The sequence below is a fragment of the Takifugu rubripes genome, chromosome 17 (genome assembly GCF_901000725.2).
Source record: "Takifugu rubripes chromosome 17, fTakRub1.2, whole genome shotgun sequence".
NCBI classification, from domain to species: Eukaryota; Metazoa; Chordata; class Actinopteri; order Tetraodontiformes; family Tetraodontidae; genus Takifugu; species Takifugu rubripes.
Window position 1 is genome coordinate 12,483,743 of NC_042301.1, and position 19,019 is coordinate 12,502,761.

Sequence of the window (19,019 nt, forward strand, 5' to 3'; positions counted from 1 at the left end):
TTTTGGTCTGGATTTTACTTTAAAGGAACAAAGTGGGACCGTCAATTAGAAAATGTAGCGTTACTCTTCGGTGGGGAGCGGTCGCTCGGGTATCCGGCAGACGTGGTTTTGGAAATCGAGCGCGCCTCTTCTTCTGGTGACGTCAGCAGCTTTGTTTACTCGAGTGCCGCTAGCTTCCTGTTTACGCCACCGTACTTTCCTCCTTCAGGCTCGTTGTTCTGCCGGCTTTTTGGTTGAAACGCCGGGTGAGCCACACTTTCCTCCTCTTCTAGGTGTTTTAATTCACGAACATGTCGGCCAACGGACCTTCACCCGGTGGAGACTTTACGGACGCGAAGAAAGGCGCCGGACAACAGTAAGTTCTAGCTTGCTAGCGCCTTTAACGTCTGGTTAGCAACAGTGTTGCCTAGCATTGTGTTGTTTATTCAGAAGAGATTCATGGTCTCGTGTGATCGAAACCATAATTAATGTCGCCATTCTGCCTTTAAATAATAAATGCTGTGGTGGTTTCCTGCTGCCCAGGTCGGGTTCGTCTTCGGGCAGGGTGACCGTGGATGCCAAACCGGCCGCCTACAGCTTCAGATACAGCCTTGATTTCCCCAACATGGGCCACTGCATCATCATCAACAACAAGAACTTTGACAGAAGAACAGGTGATTTATTCAGTCGTGGTGGCACTTAAACGGTCAAGCTTCCATCTGATACCCCGACCACCCCCCACAGTCTACGGGTTATTACTGATAGAAGAACACTTCCTGTTTCCTTGAAATGTATGGACAGACACGTTCAACCAGAGAGGGCTGGGGTTTAGTGCATTAGTACATTTTGTACCTCGGCGTCAGCTGATTATGGTGGAGAAGCTGACATTACTGCACCTGACAGGCCGCTTTGGCGTCCTTCCATGTGCGTCTCTAAATTTGGAAGATGAAGAGGAATATTAGTCGCCCTTCTGGAAGTTCAGGTTCTTGAATTTGTTTCATGACCTGACACGCATGACTTGGCTGTCAGCTGCATGTGCGCTCTGCACATGACCCTGGTAAATATGTTCTTTGGGATGTTCTAGTGATCTGGGAGGAGCAACACAGTTACATGCCTGTGTCTTCTCTGGGTTGTGTTTTTTATCTTTTTTATCTTTTCTAGCGTAACAAATGTCTTTGCTGATGTCTTGAAGGCATGAACACGCGAAACGGTACGGATGTAGACGCAGCCAACGCGATGAAAGTGTTCTTGAGCCTCGGCTACAAAGTGAAGGTGCACAACGACCAGACAGTGAATCAGATGAAACAGCTTTTAGTCTCTGGTGAGTCGGCAGAATCTGTTCCGTTCATCACCGCCGACGTGCCGTCAGTTCCACAGTCGTGTCACGCTTTTCTTGTTTTCCAGCCGCAGAGGAAGATCACAGCGCCTGCGCCTCTTTTGTGTGCGTTCTGCTGAGTCATGGCGACGAGGGCGTGTTTTTTGGTACCGATGGCTCTGTAGAGCTCAAGTACCTCACATCGCTTTTCAGAGGTGATCGTTGCAAGTCGCTGGTGGGAAAGCCCAAACTGTTCTTCATCCAGGTAGGTTTATGCTCCCTCTTCCGCAAGGTTGTTTGGTGTTCTTTTAGGTTCTTGAGGATGGGTGCCGCGTGCATACGAGCGAGCTGCTGATCCAAAGACCACAGATAACTGCAACGATGCGCTGATCAGAGGAGCACTCGCGCTCTAGTTTAGTTTGCTCCAGAATCCAAGGTAGTTTTCTCTGTCAACTGGACTGGGTTTCTTCTCTTGAAGACGTTTCGCCTTCTATCCAGAAGGCTTCTTCAGTTCTGAAATCACTGGGGAGAGAGCTTGAAAATATATAGCCCCTGGACCATTTGCATGCTAATGATCTGGGTGGTCACCTGAGAGTCGTTAGCAGGGTCGTTGGTCGGGTCGTTCACCTGGTTTCTGTTGAGGTGTCTCCCCTTTGTCTGCTGGGTCACATGGTGATGAGTCACTGGGTCTCCTGGAATGGTGTGAATGTTTGTTTTGCTGTTGGAAGGAGTGGAGGACTGCATTGTATGTGGGTGACAGGAAGTGCCTCAGGCCACCACCTCTGTTTAAGGATGGTTTCTCCAATTTAACATGGATAGCTTCCTTGACCCCCCTTTCGAACCAGCGGTCTTCTCTGGCCAGTATCCGTACTTGGCTGTCCTCGAAGGAGTGCCCACTCTCCTTTAAGTGTAAGTGGACTGCTGAATCCTGACCTGAAGAGGTGGCACGTCTGTGTTGTGCCATTCTTCTGTGTAGAGGTTGTTTGGTTTCCCCACAATGGCACAACACAGACGTGCCACCTCTCCCCAGCGATTTCAGAACTGAAGAAGCCTTCTGGATAGAAGGCGAAACGTCTTCAAGAGAAGAAACCCAGTCCAGTTGACAGAGAAAACTACCTTGGATACAATGACCTGGATGAATGAGAATTTACACAGACATTTTGCTCCAGAACTTCCAGTTTGTGCTGGTGTAGAGCTCTGTAATGCTAACTCACCGTTGGAACTTCCCTAAGTTCCACAAGAAACGCCATCCAGGCAGAATGTCTGAGAACCCACACGTTCCGTTTGCTTCATTCGTGTGTAGCTGACCATCTGTCTGTATATAATGGGTAGGCTTGCAGAGGCAACGATCTGGATGGAGGCATTGAAACCGACAGCGCAGCCGACAGCAGCACCACCAAGATCCCAGTGGAAGCTGACTTCCTCTACGCTTTCTCAACAGCCCCGGGTAAATCCAGATTATGCATCATCTGTTGTCTTTTATTTCAGCAGCTTGACCTTTGTACCTTTTATGCGCTCTCTCTTCTAACTGATCAGGTTACTACTCGTGGAGGAACACCATGAGCGGGTCCTGGTTCATGCAGTCGCTGTGTGACGCCATCAGCAAATACGGGAAAGAGCTGGAGCTTCAGCACATCTTGACGCGGGTGAACCACAAGGTGGCGGTAGATTTCGAGTCTGTCTCCAATTTACCAGGCTTCGACGCCAAGAAGCAAATCCCATGCATCGTGTCCATGCTGACCAAAGAGATGTATTTTTCCTGAAGGAGGCCGTGCTAACGCCCAGCGGAAAGGCTCAATGTTGTGTTTGTGAATTATCGTAGATTAAGACAGAGTAAAGGTGTTCTACTCACATTTCAAACTAGGCATTGTAAGGTTCTTCCTGTGTGGATTTTATTTTGAAAAGGAATCTTTTTTTTAAGCCTCTGCAGGGAAACTCCTTTGTATTATTTTCAGTGCATGTTTTGAAGAATTTAGGAGCAATTAATCATGAAAAGGAATTTTTAGCTTCAACAAAGAGATCAGGTCTGGCAATAATGCACTTGTTTTTCTTTTTGTGTTTTGGGACTGCATGTGTTTGAGCTTTAGCGGCATCGTGTGTTAAGAATTCTTTTTTATACTTCATGGTGCTTCAGGCTTCTTAGCACGTATGATTCATATGTGCCCACTTGTATGACGCTGTCGTCTGTCAGTAGCTTGTGTGCAGTTTTGAGTGCCTCTTCGCCGTCACTTGATACAGTCATTAATTAAACGTAACAGTCGACTTCACTCGTAGATGATACAAAAGTTTATGTAACTCTCAGCGTTGCAATGGTGAACTTAGCAGCGCATAAGCTAAAATCACCTGTGCTGTCACGTCTCTGATGTTTTGCTGTTTGACAATCTGGCCAGATGTGCAAACATTTGATACGAAGGTCAGTCTGGGACATTTTTGTAGTTTCACTATTTTGTATTCTACTCTGTGAAGCTGGTCTGTTTTAAATAAAGACCACTTTTATTTGGACACTCTCAACACTGTTGTGTCTCCTTCACCTGTATCTCCACCTTTCACCCTCAACAGGTTTGATGTGCCTGGGGGGGATTTTGATTGGGTTTAAAAGCACTCAATTTTTCAAGGGCAGTGTTTGAGCCGTTACAGTCACATTTAACTGTAAACTGAAGCCAATTGGATAAGTTACATTGATATATAAACATTACAACACCATGGATAAACTTGTATTCTACGATAGGATAGGATAAAAGACTTTATTGATCCCACATCGGGGAAATTGCACGTTACAGCGGTAAACCGTGGTGTACAATACAGAAAAGTACTAAAAGAAAAATAAAAAGACTCTTATATTATGTACATTGCTATGTACATTGTACAGTATATACAGAAATTAAAATTATGTACAGGAGGAGTGTCGGACAGTGTGAAGAAAAATTAAGGTGCAAATAAGATGTGCAAATAAGAATATTACTAGTATTTTGATACTAAAATAGTTTGAACTTGAGCTGTAGAAGTTTTAAGGCTATGGGGGGGGGGTGGTTTAAAAATATATTAAACACTGCCTCTGTCGTCCACTGGGTGGCGCTGTATGCTGGGCTGGGCTGTTAACGCCAATAAGCCAGGACGCATTCAGGGTTTATTCCGGAGAGAATAGCTCGATTCTGGTCAGTCACAACCAGTAGTTTTAAGAAGTTGACCTGACCACGTAATTATAACAGGGGCAAGGTAGAAGTGAAAGGCCTGAAAAATTAGTTTGAAATTAAAATGTATTATTATAGCATTATCAATCTTTGTTCGACACCTCTGTGCAGCCTAATGTGAGACTAAGAGGGCACTTTTTACGGCTTTTGACAGCTTGATCCTAATTAAATTCCTTGACATTGGTTGACAGATTGATGTTTTCTGGGAGGGGAGGGGGGAAACACAGCCTGCCTTTGATGGGCTGAAGCATAATGTACGAGTTGCGCCTGAACGCAGCACAAGTCCTCGCCTCTTCTCTTTTGTAGCTGAAAATAGGCCCATAATACTCTGACACTTGTTAGGCTGCAGCGTGAGTTGGGTCGTTGAGTTGCGTCAGTTTGCAGATTTGCCTGAAAATAAGGCCCCTTTGCATTTTCTTTTTCTGGCCGGCGTGTTTTCCCTCTCTTCATCTCCCACGAGAACAAACTTTTGGAACCTTTGATTTCGAGGAGCGGTTTTCGGACGCGAACGCAACACCGGAGATGTCCAAACTAAGTCGAACAGTTTATTAAGTAACAAACTTGGAGGACGTATCCCGCAGCAGGAATGGAGCCGTGTGTCCAGGTGGCCCCGCACTCCCTGGCTCTGGTGCTGGCGCAGGTTTGCACGGAGGATAAACGGGACTCTGCATCATCTCCACCAGCAGAACTCAACTTCCAACATCACAGCGGCTACGACGTGTTCGCCAGTTTCAAAGCCGTGAATATGCAGCATTTCTGGAACAAAGCGCTGACCCAGGCTCTCTCCGAGGTCTTCTTCCTCGGCTGGATCGCCGAGCGTGTGCTGCTCATCCAGGGGAAAGAGCTTCACCTGCAGGTGCTCAGGAACGGCTGGACCAGGCGGACCCTGAAACCACCACAGGGCTTTGACATCAAGACCGTAGGTGGGTCTGCTGGTTGATGTTATAGTTTCTGTCCTGCCATGTGCACGTGTTCTTTACAGACTCTTGTTATTTCGATATATGAGGACAACACACAGAGGACATTTCGTCCCCCACATTGGTTCCTGTCTTCAAGGAAACCAAATTATTAGGCTTGTTTTGGTTTGTAATTTGTCTTCTCTCCTGTTTTTGCATAGTTTCAGATAATTTGCAACCCCCAGTGACTAATAACACTTGAAAATAAAAATAAACCAGCAAAAATGAGTTAAATAAAAGCACACTGTTTAGAGATAAGCATATAATGGCAGTGTTGAGAGATCAAGTGTCAGCAAGGTGTAATTAAGTCTTTTTCCTCCCAACTACAAGCTCTGTCAGGATAATTTACATGTTTTTCCCCTCTTTTTATTTAACCTTGAACTCCTGGAGGCTGGTTTCACATATATCCTGCTTTCCTATATGACTGCCCTCAGATGTTCCCAAAATTTATGAGAAGGGCCTGAGATTCTCTCAGCTCTCGGGTTTCACTCCGCCGAGGCTTGTCACGCGAAAATTCGTGAACTGACCTGTGACTGGGGAAAGAAACGCCCCACGGCTAAAAGGTGCAGTGGTTAGCGCAGTCGCCTGGTACCAGGGGTTCAGTTCTAGCTCTGGGTCAGACCCCAGGAACCCTCATGACCTCCACGAGTCCAGAAATTCCCATCATCCTGGCAGCTGCTTGCAGATGTGTTACAACTATCCCAGAGTGGAACTACGATTCGCTCCATCTGGTGAGTCAAGGCTGCATCTCGCCGGCATCGTATCGGGAAGACGCGGTACCCTGACGGAGAGATCAGCGTTCCTGCGCCCGCCATCCTCCTCTGGCAGAGATGCCGGTCGCAATTGTGCCGCGGCAGGTCTGAGGTTTCTGTCAGCACGTCTGAGTCGAGGCATCCCGGCTGCTGCTCCAGGCGACTGAATCGACGGATCCAGAGTGTTCCCACGCTTTAACGCGTATTCAGCTGCAACTGAATATCTCCTGTATGAACGCATGAACCAGTCGCATCGGCTGCGTGCGACAACACGTCAGATAATTATTACCCAGTCCTGCCGCTCACTGACAGCTGGGAGGGCGATTCTGGGGTTTTGGTTCGCAAAAAGCTGCAAATAAATGGCTGGGATCTGCGCGGGCTGTCGATGTTTTTGGTTTATTCGCAGTGAACAGGTGAGACTCGCCTTTTTGCAGCGCAGCAGGGGATTTTTACCGCCACTGTCGGAAGGTAACAGTGGCGGTAAAGCTCCAGCCGCGCAAACGGGGCAGAGCTGGGGCGGGATGAAAACGGATCCAGATCATGTTTGGGCCGCATTGAGATTTGGTTTTCCCTCATTACCTTTGTTCATTTTTAAGGATTTGAGAGCTGTTGTATTCATCCGACATTTACCGCTGACCAAAGCGAAGGGAAAATCTTTAGATTCTATATGTTTTTTGTGAAGAATGCGTATGGGCCTTTGTCAGATGGCTCGCTGCTCCCCCACCACTCAGGCAAACACGATAAGCTGTGGAATGTTTGTTTTATAGCTAATAACTCACCAGACAGCACGATGCCACCATCGCGTTCGGTTCAGATGCACAAGACAGACCCACATCAATCTTTACATTCTTTCTCAGAAGGCTCAGTAAATGTGTGAAAATGGAGGAAATGTGTGTTTCAGACTCAGATATTCATTTGAAAAGCATCCTATTAAATCCTGTGATTTCTCTTCTTCTGGGCGGAAAGGGAGGATGTTTTCTCCTTCAGTCTCACCAACACTGACAGCAAAAACCACCTAAAAAATTCAATTGTTTTCCCCCCACGGGGGGATTATAACGAGTTAAACTGCGGGAATATTTGGTAAGAAGTAACCGGATTAATCCGTCCGGTCAAAAGTTGTGGATTTTCAACTGTGTGGAACAAGTTCTTTTAAAAAAACAAAACAAAACAATTCAATCTGATTAACTGTGGGACTTTGTATCCGCTGGCCGGCTGTAAACAATAGCCTGGGAGGAGTGAGCGCTCCTAAGGAAGGAAAAGTGGAGCATTTGTTCAGGAAAACACTGCTGCCTCGCAGCCCCGGTACAACCCGGGTCTGAAAGGGAGGGTCCCAGCGGAGAATTGGGGGAAGCCTTTAATGAACCGGGCCCATCCGTCATCGTGTATCATAATGTCGGGCCAGGATGTGTTGCGTAGAGAAAACTCCCTTTTTTTCGAGTCCAGAGGCCGATGTGGGTATTGTTGCTTTGGAGGGAACACAACTGGGAAAGGAAATCCAATATTTTAGCCACCTGTGGCCTCAGAACTACTCAGACACATCTAAATACCTTTATTATGCATCGCAGGCGTTCAGGCATCCTAAAAGTTGAAATGCAGCGACGGATATTTTGGCCACATTCTTGACGGCTGAGGAGCTGGCGTGGAGCGCCGACCCAACATTAGGTCCAGCTGAAACTCCCGGTTCTCTGGGAGGATATTAAGGCGTCCAGAGTTAGCCCTCCGACCTAATCCCTCCGCTGTGTCCTTGCTTCACTTCGAGGTTCTTCTCCCAGATGGGCGTGATCAGATTACATCATTGGTGAGGGTTAGAATGTAGAACAAGACCTGAAAACCTCCACCAGGGAGGTTCACTGGCCCATCTACCTGCCCCCTTTCCAGCAGGGAACCACAGCCACCGATGCAGACTTGACCATCTTCACCCTGGATCTTCCAGGCTCCTCAGACCAGTGAACCAGTTTCTGCATCAGCATCCAATGGAAGGTTTTCTTAAGCATGCTAGCATGCTAGCATTCAATTGTTGATTGACTCCTGGGTGGGCCAGATTGTCATTAGGACAATTAGCAGAGCAAAGGTCTGTGATAAAGTAGTGGTCTGTGCTGGGATGTTGTGATAAAGTAGTGGTCTGTGCTGGGATGCTCTCCTGTATCCACTGGTGTGCGTTTCACCAGACAAAACTTTTGTGTTTCTTCGCAAACAATGTTGCTAACGTGTCTTTTATTATAATGTCTATATTATATATATCTCTTTTTTGCTGATAATCATTCTTCATTCATTTTAGCATTTAAAGGCAGTATATATTTTTTCTTTTTTATATAAAGAGTTGTAAAGGAGTGTCAGTAGTGGGCCAAACCATTGTAAAGCATCTGAAGGGGGAGTGAGAATATTGGCACTTTTATAACTTCTAAATCAAACGGTTGGTTAACAACAAAGTTGTGACAACAAGACTGCAAACATCAGTGAGAAAGAGGCGTTATTGCTGTGAAAAGCACAGGTCAGCTGTCACTCACCTGACAGGGTGTGCACCTGAGTCCCTACCGCAGTGGCCCGGTTGGATTCCACCGCGGGTTGTATCGCCTCGGTCACGTTCGTCAGGGGCTGAAACAAAGACAAAAGCGTAAAAACCGATCCTCAAAAGAGTTGATTCGCCTAACTGTCACAGAGTGAATGTGGAGGGTCGGTCGCCGTGGACGCGTGCGCGGTCTCTCCTGGTGGTCGCGGTGACACGTGTGTTGAAGGCGGCGGTGCAGGCTTATTTTACGTACGGTGGCGTCTGCCTGTTCCCACCGCGAGCAGCTGGCTCTTTAAGAGAACGGGCACTCAGAGGCAACAGCTATGAGATCATCGGCTTGCGTTGTCATGGCAACAAAGGCTGTTGCAGCACGACTGAGAAATAAAATGGCTGGCGCGGTGTGGCTCTCCCTCGCTTCCTCCTCCTCCTCACCCTTTCTCTCCCCTTTCTCTTTGGTATCAGTGAAGTGGAGCAGATTGGTTGTGACACCAAACCCCCCCCCACCCACCCACCATCACCACCCAGTCATCTCCGTTTGTGGTCCGTCCTGCCCTCTCACTTTGCTCCCTATTCGGTCCCTCCAACCGTCCATTCACTCCACATATGTGAGTCAGCAGGAGTCTGGAAGCAGCAGGAGCTGCCGCCGTTCTGGTGACGCTCTGATGCCCCCCCCCCCCCCACCCCCGTTTCTTCCCAACACTGAATCAACTGGTGGAGAGGGCTGATGAGGGAGGGTCTCACCGCCAGGTGAGGCACCGAAATGGGAAGTATGGTGCTTTAAAAGGCCTCTGGTCCCTCAAGAAGCAATGAGACAGAGGTGGAAATTCAGTGATCCCGAACCTGAGCCATTCCCTAGACATTAGCTGAAGGCTGATTATATGATGTGTGTGTGTGTGTGTGTGTGTGTGTGTGTGTGTGTGTGTGTGTGTGTGTGTGTGTGTGTGTGTGTGTGTTTCAAGCTGTTGATATTTGCTCTCCTCGCTGCCTCATGCATGTCCCCTCTCCCATCCTCGTCCTCGCCTCCCCTCCCCTCAGCCTCAATCACCCAGACACAGACGCATGCATGCTCACGCAGGATCGCGCGCAGCAGGCGGATGCGCGCATACACACTCTCTCGCTCTCCCTCCCTCTCTCCCTCTGCCTCTCTCTCTTTCCTTCTCACACATACACACACGCGTGTACGCTCACACACATACTCACACACCCTTCCTGGAGGTGCTGGGAGCAGCTGCAGCATTAGCGTTGAAAGAGATTTGCCGTTGACTGGAGTTTGCATCCCCCCCCCACACACACACACACACACCGTTAATGAATGGATGCTACGGCGATGGGCACGGGGGCTTCTTCCGTTGGATTGCGGGAAACGGTGGATATCTGTTCTTGAATTTATTTATTTATTTCTATGCTCTCCATTTTTCTCCCCACCCTCTCCTGGCGTGCTGTTGTCGAAAGGACGATGGGGTCTTGTGCTTGATCGGATAAAGATGGAGGTGAGCGCGGCGTCTCCGGTGCTTGACATACTACTGAGGTTTCACTGCCCATTAGGGTGAATGGAGCGTTTATTTCTGCCTTTTTTTAAGTGGCCTCTTTTGTTTTCCGGGGATCGACCGAGCACTCCTGTGGTGAATTGAGCTATTGTCGAAGACTGGGCCTCTTCAGCTTTGAATCTTTGACCGTCCGTTCGTCCCCTCCCTTCGTTCCCCCCGCCGCCTTCTAGTCAAACGGAACAAGCGGATCCAAAAAAAACCCTCCGCTGAAATCTCTCCTCGCCGTCCTCCTGGCTTCCAATGCCCCATTTCCCTCGTCTCTACCCCTGCCCCCCCACCTCTCTCCTGCTCCCTCCTCCCACATCAGAGTGGCTACGTAATGTGCCTCCCTACGCATGCAAATGGGGATGCTACAAATGGTGGCTGGGACTGATGCCGATGAAAGGGTGATGCCTCGCGCAATCACCTGCACCTCCGTCGCCGCCGCCGTCGCTCCAGATCAGCCCGGGAGAGCCCATCAGCCGATGACAAGCGCCCACCGTGCGAACACAGCCGTTTGTAGCCTGCCCGTGGATGTAAATGAGACATGCGTGTGTGTGTGAAGGTGCACACTGGTTCTTGCCATGTCTGGTGTGTGATCGCTCTAGTGGGACCTTCTTACTGATGCGGGGGAGGCACTGAGCCTGAGGTTGGTCGACCTCCCCCTTCCCCACTTCTCCTTCCCCCTTCTCCCCCACTCCTCCCCCACCCACCCATCCCAGAAGCCCCTCGAGGGTGAAGGCCACCTGGTAAAGGGGTCACAATGAAGAAGAACCGCAGCGGCAATCTGCAGCGGGCCTGGCCCAGCTCGGAGCTCGCCGAACGCCCGCTGGAGCACAATCTCTCCCGTAGTGAGAAAGACATCCGTGTGCAGAAGCAGCATCTTCCTCCCCCTCCTCCTCCTCATTTTTCTCAGTCCCCGCCAAGTTATCGTGCACCAGGTAAGTCTGATCCTCCCACGAGCAGAAGCTCCACCCATTCCTTTTTCCCACGCCGCCGCTCAGAGTTTGTTCGAAATGCATTTGAAGTCGACAGGGCAGAAATGTTAAAGTGGGTCCCTGATATATCAAACGAGGTCATTTAGAAATGGGGTGGGGGCATTTTTCAATTATTTAATGTAATGAGTAAAAATAAATAAATAAATACGCGAGATGTTTGCATCACACGACGATGTGCTTGTGCTATTTTTGTCAAGATTTCAGTGTCCCCCAGGAGCGCATTACCTCACGTAATGGCTCCTTTTACTGTAAGGAAATTCAATATTGTCACATCTTTGTTGCTTCAGAGTTAAACGGGGATGCACAGATGCTACAACCTCGTCCCTGCGACATTAAAAAGCGCTCTAATCGTGAAGGACGTGCATGTTTTTAATACCCAGAGCCGGCCTTTGTCGTCTTTGCTTCAAAATAATGAAATAAAAAAAAAAGGAATAAAGCCTTGCAAAGCCACATAAAGCTTAAGGGGCTGCGATACTAAGCAGAGATAACGTCATTGTGTTGCTCAACTGACCATTCAGCTGAGTGTGTGAGGAGGCAGGGCCCTGCGCAGATTTCACCCCCGATAACAGACGAAAACTTTAAAGCTGCGACCAACAGGGCCGCGGCGGTTCTATTGTTCCGTCGGTTCTGCGGGTGGAAAATGAAACACGGAGGCAGCCGGTGGTTTATTTTTGGCATTGCGCCGCGCGTTCCGCTATCAAGCGTTAGATTTAGGTCAGAGGACGGGGTCGGCTCCGACACAGATGCTGCAGCGGCGCGTTGCGCGCTCCGCGTTACAACCTTCCAGCCGGGCAGATGTGCGCTCTCGCAGGGGCTGGAAAGCAGGCCGTCTGCTCCTAGGATGATCTCACTACTCACTAGTGCTGACAGCAAAGCCAGCTTAATTCAACAAAGGCAGCAGAGAATTTCAGCGTGTAAGCCCTCGCCGTGGCGCCTCACGCAGTTGTATTTTTTTTTTTTTACCCCCTCCTCTACGTTGCGAACGTGACATCCCGCAGTATTTCTCCAGCTCCCCTTTTCGGCGTGCGGGGGACGGCGGGGCTGCCGCTCCGATCCGCCAGCCTGCGAGAACCAGGGGGGTGGGAGAGAGGCGAGAGGAGGCTCGGGGAGGAGGGGTGGAGCTGTTCCAGGCGGCGTGCATCTTGCTGCCGTTTGACCATTACATCATAGCTGCACGCGCTGCGCCTGCTGTTCATTCATGATCTCACAGTTGTGCCTTCTTCTTCTCCTCCTCCTCCTCCTGCAGGTGACGTGTCTCCAATCAGTATGTCGCCTATCAGCCAGTCACAGTTCATCCCACTAGGGGAAATCTTGTGCTTGGCCATCTCCGCTATGAACTCTGCCCACAAGCCTGTCAACCAGGAGGCTCTGGTGGAGCACCTCACTGCCAGCTTCCCAGGTACGCCCGCTCTGATCCGTCTGCTTTTCTCTATTTGAGCCTTTGTCTTCGGCCCTGATGGAACCATCGCTAACAGACGACGCAGGTGTGGAATCGAATAAGACCCCCGACTCTTATCAGATCAGACCGATCCCAGGGGTTTTTATTTTTGCATTTTTGCATTTTCAGCCACTGATTGAGCAGAAATGAAGATATGCGATCAGGAGAACCCTTGAGAGCATCTTCACGCTATAATGTCCTGACGTAAAACGCTCTCAACAATCAGACAGAGCAGAGCAGCACAAATGTCATAAGTTCACTGCTGTTAGCTCCTCACACATGAGGATTTGTTCCAACCTTATATGACATTTCTGCCTGTAGATACTCAGAAGCTGTCGATCGTGGTTCACAGGGAGGGTTGAGGATGCCCTGATGTCAGGCGTTCCTTTGCTATGCTAACAACTCGCTTTAGCTGCATGCAATAATCAGTCCAGGTGCAGCCTACAGGGGATGTTAGTGAAAATCCCCGACGTCGGGGGGGAGAACAACCAGGTTGTCATGCTCAATGGGACCGGTGCAGATTGGTCGTGAAGATAGGGCAGGAAGGTTCTTGTCGATTAATAATGAGACATCAGAAAACCCCCAAACTCCAAAGCGCGCCTGTCATGGGTGTAGACGATCGAGGAGCTTCTTCACCTCTGTCCCATGAAGGCCTGACACCTGCGTAAAGACCCCACATGGTTATTTATTATACTGCCCCCTATGTTTGTGGAGGTATTTGCACATGCAAGGTGCACTTTTAAAGTCATCTCCCAAATTTAAAAAGGCATTTTATGTCTCTATATACATTGATGGTCTATATGCTGACATGAGCTTAAAACGCGCAGCCTTTGTTAAAGGGGTTGGACGTATACGTTACATCATCTGTGTGTAAGGATCCCTACGTGGGTGATGTAACGTCAGGCAACAAGCTTCTGCTCCACAAAGGTGATGAGCAGCGTTGCTGGAAATGGGCTCTATTTAATGTTTTTGTTGGGCTATAAAAGCTCTTTAAGGTGATTTATTACCCTCGGTGTCCTCGGTACATCCAGAATCACCTGCAGGCTTTTTAATCATGTTCTAATGGCGTTTTCTTTTTCTTGTTTTTCACTTCTAATGTTTCGAATCATATGTTACACCTGTTTCAACATTATTCTTGTTCTTAGTTGGAAGTATTTTTAGGATAATACTTAGTTTCTAGGTGCATTTATTACACCCGCACAAGGAGGTTCTGTGATGTCTGTTGGCTGTTAGTAAAATAAGCCAGGGAGCTTTGATCATAAAGCAAATGCCGTTACTGTGTCATAAAATCTTTTGGGCGTGAGCCACAACATGTAAGGGAGGTCTGTGCTCTCCCGGTGCTTTTTATTTACCACTAATATTGTTTTAAATATCATTGGTGATGTCGTTATGGTCAGAATTGGGCTTTTTTAATGTCTATTTTGAAGGTATAGAAGTAAGAAAAGGCCCAAGGAAGAACATTCTTTCCAAACCTGTGTGTAAAAGCCCGTTTTGCTGTGATGAGGCCTCTGCAGAGGGTGTTTGCTTACAAATGATGCCTCATTTTCTTTTCCTGCTCCTTTTAATTTTGCTAACGGCAGTTTGCCTGTTCAAAAATCTCCCGTCGGAACTGTTTAATGCAGCGTTTTTTTTTCCCGTCTGTCTCCCGAAGGCGTGCCTACACCCAGCTCAGAGGTCCTGCGACACACCCTGAACATGCTGGTGCGAGAGAGGAAGATCTATCCAACTCCAGAGGGCTACTTCATCGTTACACCGCAGACCTACTTTATCACCCCCTCCCTTATCAGAGCCAACAACAAGTGGTATCACCTGGACGACCGGCTGCCAGAGCGCCAGCCGCCGCCGCAGCAGCAGCAGCAGCAGCAACCACCTCAGCAGTGCACTTCACCACAGTCCGGCAACGTCACGCCGTCCACGCCCGGCTGCCTGAGAGAGAGGCCCTCTCGTAAGAATCACACGGACTCGTACAACTCTTATCGTGACGACTCGGCCAGACTTCACTCCTCCGTGCTCCAGACGAAATCACCAAAGGAGCACCGGGGAGATTCTTATCAAAGCAAGCAGCCCAAGGATCACAACACTGCAGAACCTACACCGAGCACCTCGGCCAAGGAGCACCGAGGGGAACCGCCATCATATCCTTATCCTCCACCTCCCACTTCCCCTCCTGTACAGCAACTGTCGCCTCAAGATCCCGCTGATAAGAGCAAAAGCATCTCTTCTTTTCCTTATAAAACTGATACGCTGACCAAAAAGAAAGAATTGAGTAACGGTGGAGGGAGCAGCGAGAAGCAATCCAAAAGATTTGGTCTCAGGCTCTTCAGGCTGAGCTTCAAGAAGGACAAACTGAGGCAGCTGGCCACCTTCTCGGCCCAGTTCCCCCCAGAGGAGTGGCCTCTTCACGACGAGGACGTGCCGACGACACCAATTCCCCGCGAGGTGGAGATGGAGATAATCCGCAGAATTAATCCTGACTTAACGGTGGAGAACGTGGCAAGGCACACGGCTGTGATGAAGAGGCTGGAGGAAGAGCGGACGCAGAAGAGCAAAGCCGGCTCTTCAGCCCAGCACAGCGCACGCAGCAGGAGGGGGAGGGGGCACAGGAGGGCCCCGCACGGCAAGTCCCGCTCGCACAGCAAGCCACGAACCTCCAGGGGAGACCCGTCGGAGGGTTCAAACTGGGATCTTCTGTTCAAGGAAAGAGATTACCGCTTCTTTAGCCACTCATTAGTCCGCTCACCTCGAGAGGCCATGTACACCTTGGAACGCCGGCGCAGCGGCGGCGCCGCATACCTGGTCCACAGCAACCCCAACATTACTGAATCGTACTGCCCAGTTACCCCCGAGTGGGACGTGTCGGGGGAACTGGCCAAGAGGCGTACGGAGATGCCCTTCCCCGAGCCGTCGCGTGGGACGTGCCAGTCGAGAGTGCAGAGGAGTCACAGTCACAATCAGGACAGGAAATCGCGCCACGAGAGGTCGGATCAAGCTAAGGAGCGTTCTCGTTCCATGGACAACGCCCTCAAGGGCCCGTCGTTGGGGGCACCGGAAGAGTTCGAACCGAGTCTGGAGGAGCGCAGCCACTACTACACTGACGATGGCACTTTGCGCGCCACGCAGAAGTCCTCCCACTACTCTAGGATCATGTTCTCTGCTGCTAAGTTCCACTCTGATTTTAATGTGCCTGATTTAGGGAAAGGGAGTTTGGACGAGTCAAGGATCCGGAGTACGATGGAGAGGAACAAAAGCAGAGACAGCTTGCCAACGTACAATGAGCTAATGGGACTTTCTCCGAAGCCCTCAACAGATGAGTACTTCCAGTGCAATACGTCAAATGAAACAATCCTAACTGCCCCTTCGCCTCAGGCAAAATCAGAATATGACACATTAACCTCATCAGGGGGACTCCGAAAGGGCTCTCCGGCTGACCGCCAAACGCCTCACCTCACCTCTCCACACACTATGGAGTACAAGGAGGACCTGTCGGCAGCAAAAGGACAGAACGGCTCGGTGCGGCTGACGCCGAGCCAGACGCCGGAGCCGGTACAAAATGCCCGTTTGACACCGCACCAACACAATGTAGATCCCGGAGGGGGCGGAGGCGGTATGGTGATCAAGAGGAAAGAGATCTTCAGCAAGGACACTTTGTTCAAACCTCCACACAATGCCTTGTCCACAGGCTACGTGGACAGCAGCTACACCAAGTCCGGCACATTGCGGAAAGCCTCACATGCCAAATCAACAGAGGCCCTAGACAATCCTGAGCCCCAGCAGCCTTCCAATTCAGCCAGTTCCTCAGCGTCACCTGCAGTTTTACAGAGCTGCTTAGAGCCAACAGTCCCCTCCGCCTCCTTTGACTATTATAATGTATCAGACGATGAGGACGAGGAAGAGGCGGAGGAGGACTCGCACAAAGAGTTGGCAAAGGCAGAGGACAGCAAAGACCACGGGGAGGGCAGTGGTAAAAGTGGAGGCACTGGCGGTGGCGGAGAGGGAACCATGCAGTGGCTACTTGAGCGGGAGAAGGAACACGATCTGCAGCGGAAACTGGAGACCAATCTGACCTTACTCAGCCCCAAGGAGACGGAGAACAGCAGCAGTCAGAAGTCGGCCCACTCTGCCCGTTTGGACAGCATGGACAGCAGCAGTGTCACAGTGGACAGTGGATTCAACTCTCCCAGGTACAGGATAGAATAAAACATTCACGCTTGTTGTTGACTAAAACCATAAAATAAAACCCAAAAATGTAGCTTCTATTAATTAGATTCCACTCAAATAGCACTTCACCACACTTATTAGATCTGGACAGATTTTTCCAGATTTATTTCTGACGGGAAGGAAGTGTCCGTGCCAGTGCACAGGTATCACGACAAGCTGCTGTAATGACATTCCTCCACCGGGCGTCGCTGTCGAGCAGAATGAAGGCTCAAAGCTGTGACGTGTTTGTTGAGCCTGAACATTGTTGGTGCAAACAGACTCAAATCTCTAAAGCTTTACGGTTGCCATAAGTAGATAAGATAATCTACTGAACACCAGTGAGCAGCATTTGGCTAATACCTATGAAGAGCTGATGTGTTGCAACTTTTAACTCTAACGTATGAGCACTATGCGGTTGCATTGCTGTCACAATTATGCATTTATTTTTATGCATAAAAGCTGCTAACGGATCTGCAAGCATAGAATCTGAACCGTATATAGAATAGAAGTGGCATTGCACTGCTGTTTTTCAAAGCTCACTTGCTATTAGATGATCAGATATTTAGATAGATTAGATAGCGATTAGATATTTATTGTGCCTCCATGAAGTCACACTTCCTGGAGCTGTAGCTGGTCTTCACTTCACGTCGATTATAGTTAACGCATTTCTTACCTTTTGAAAGTGGCAAATAATGAAAATTATTACCATTTATAATTACAATACACATTCAGATTTTGTAGACTTGACCAGGCTGCTCAGTCACTGCATAAATCTCATCAAAAAGGTCAACTGCTAATAAAGATTTTGACTTAAATTTACTATTTATGTGCAATTTTAGTCAGCCTCCTACAATAATGCTTTTCTGTACCCTCAATGATGGAACATAAATAAAACAGAAAGGTCACTTCAAGATTCTAGGCTCATTTAGACTTACTGTCTATTTTCATTTATTTATTTATTTATTTTACTACTTTTCCAGATATTTAGAGGATATTTGCGATTTTCTCACTCAATGTTGTGTTTCTGGCGCAGGACGCGTGAAAGCCTCGCATCCAATACGTCCAGCATCGTGGAAAGCAATAGACGGCAGAATCCCGCGCTGAGCCCCGGCCACATCGGCACCAGCAGCATCGGACTGCCATTCAGCTTTCGCGCCATCCCGGAACCCCCCACCACACAGCCTGAGAAACTCCAGAAGTCATCGAACTGCCTGGCCTCCATCACCAGCGTCTGACAGGCAGCGCAGACTGAGACTGGGAAGGTGGTGGAGGAGGGAGAAAGCAGGGCGCTCCACCATTTTGAGCCTCGCTTTTCTCAGCCAGTACACTCACTCTCACACACACACACACACATGCGCATACACACACGTCTTTAGACTTAAGAATCCATTTACCGGGACTGTTATGAAAACAGGCATGGCTTCAACAGACTGTTCTCACAGCTTCAAGAACTTTACTGCAAAAAAGAGAAACTACAGAATATCAAGATCACTGTAGGTGAAGAAACCTACCTGAAGATTCTTCTATCTATTCTATCAAGATTCTTGACTATTGGTATTGGAAAGTAGTAGACTATAGGATTCAAGTTACATTTGGAAATATCAAAAAAAAAAACTTTTTATATAACTTAACAATACATGTCCAATTAAATGTTCTCTTTCCTGAAATAGAGTCAGGTTTTTCAGGACGATTCAATGTATCAGCACAATGTCCAGACAATATAGGTTGATCCTCAGAACAATGAATGAAAGATATGAAAGCATAAATCAGCTCAGATTTGTGTACCACAATGCAAATGATGTATGTATACTCCATACTTTTGATATCCTAATTATTATAATGGTGGTATTAAAGATGCTATGTGACCAAAAAAAAAAGTTTGGACGTCATGAGCTGCTCTTTGCTCTTATACACCAACTGAATGTAAACGTTTATTTATGTTATTTATTTACTGTGGACGTGCAGTCACGTCGGTGCCATAAACGAGGATGCTACGCTCCACGGTGCATCCCGGAAACTGTCAGCTTGCCGGATCCCGGATCAAATATCCGGTTTTAATGGTCAGTTCTGGATTTTCTATGGTATTTATTATTTGGGTTAAAATAATGCAGTTTTTCTCACATGTTTGAAACAATTGTGCATTATTTTAAAGCAAAAG

At 48.5% G+C, this 19,019-nt stretch overlaps 2 protein-coding genes across 3 annotated transcripts; both read left to right on the top strand.

Moving 5' to 3' along the window:
- Nucleotides 1-215: 215 nt before the first annotated feature.
- Nucleotides 216-3,805, top strand: casp3a (caspase 3, apoptosis-related cysteine peptidase a). The gene is given in 6 exon segments (NM_001032699.1): nt 216-355; nt 523-653; nt 1,172-1,300; nt 1,384-1,559; nt 2,627-2,741; nt 2,831-3,805. Coding segments are annotated over 6 exon segments (843 nt in total). The 5' UTR covers nt 216-290; the 3' UTR covers nt 3,058-3,805.
- Nucleotides 3,806-4,745: 940 nt separating this feature from the next.
- Nucleotides 4,746-18,738, top strand: stox2a (storkhead box 2a). Of its 2 annotated transcripts, none has more exons than XM_029851000.1 (4): nt 4,746-5,408; nt 12,473-12,625; nt 14,316-16,845; nt 17,895-18,738. In XM_029851000.1, the coding sequence occupies exons 1-4, from the start codon at nt 5,072-5,074 to the stop codon at nt 18,094-18,096; spliced, it is 3,222 nt and encodes a 1,073-aa protein (XP_029706860.1). In that variant the 5' UTR covers nt 4,746-5,071; the 3' UTR covers nt 18,097-18,738. The 2 variants fall into 2 exon arrangements, with proteins under 2 accessions (XP_029706860.1, XP_029706861.1); XM_029851001.1 differs by lacking the exon at nt 4,746-5,408 and adding an exon at nt 9,625-11,169.
- Nucleotides 18,739-19,019: the final 281 nt, after the last annotated feature.

Bases quoted from the DNA above. Each gene is read 5' to 3' on its own strand.
- stox2a (XM_029851000.1), top strand. From the start codon at position 5,072: ATGGAGCCGTGTGTCCAGGTGGCCCCGCACTCCCTGGCTCTGGTGCTG. The intron at 12,626-14,315 runs GTACGCCCGCTC...TGTCTCCCGAAG, and splicing joins CCTCACTGCCAGCTTCCCAG to GCGTGCCTACACCCAGCTCA. The intron at 16,846-17,894 runs GTACAGGATAGA...TTTCTGGCGCAG, and splicing joins AGTGGATTCAACTCTCCCAG to GACGCGTGAAAGCCTCGCAT.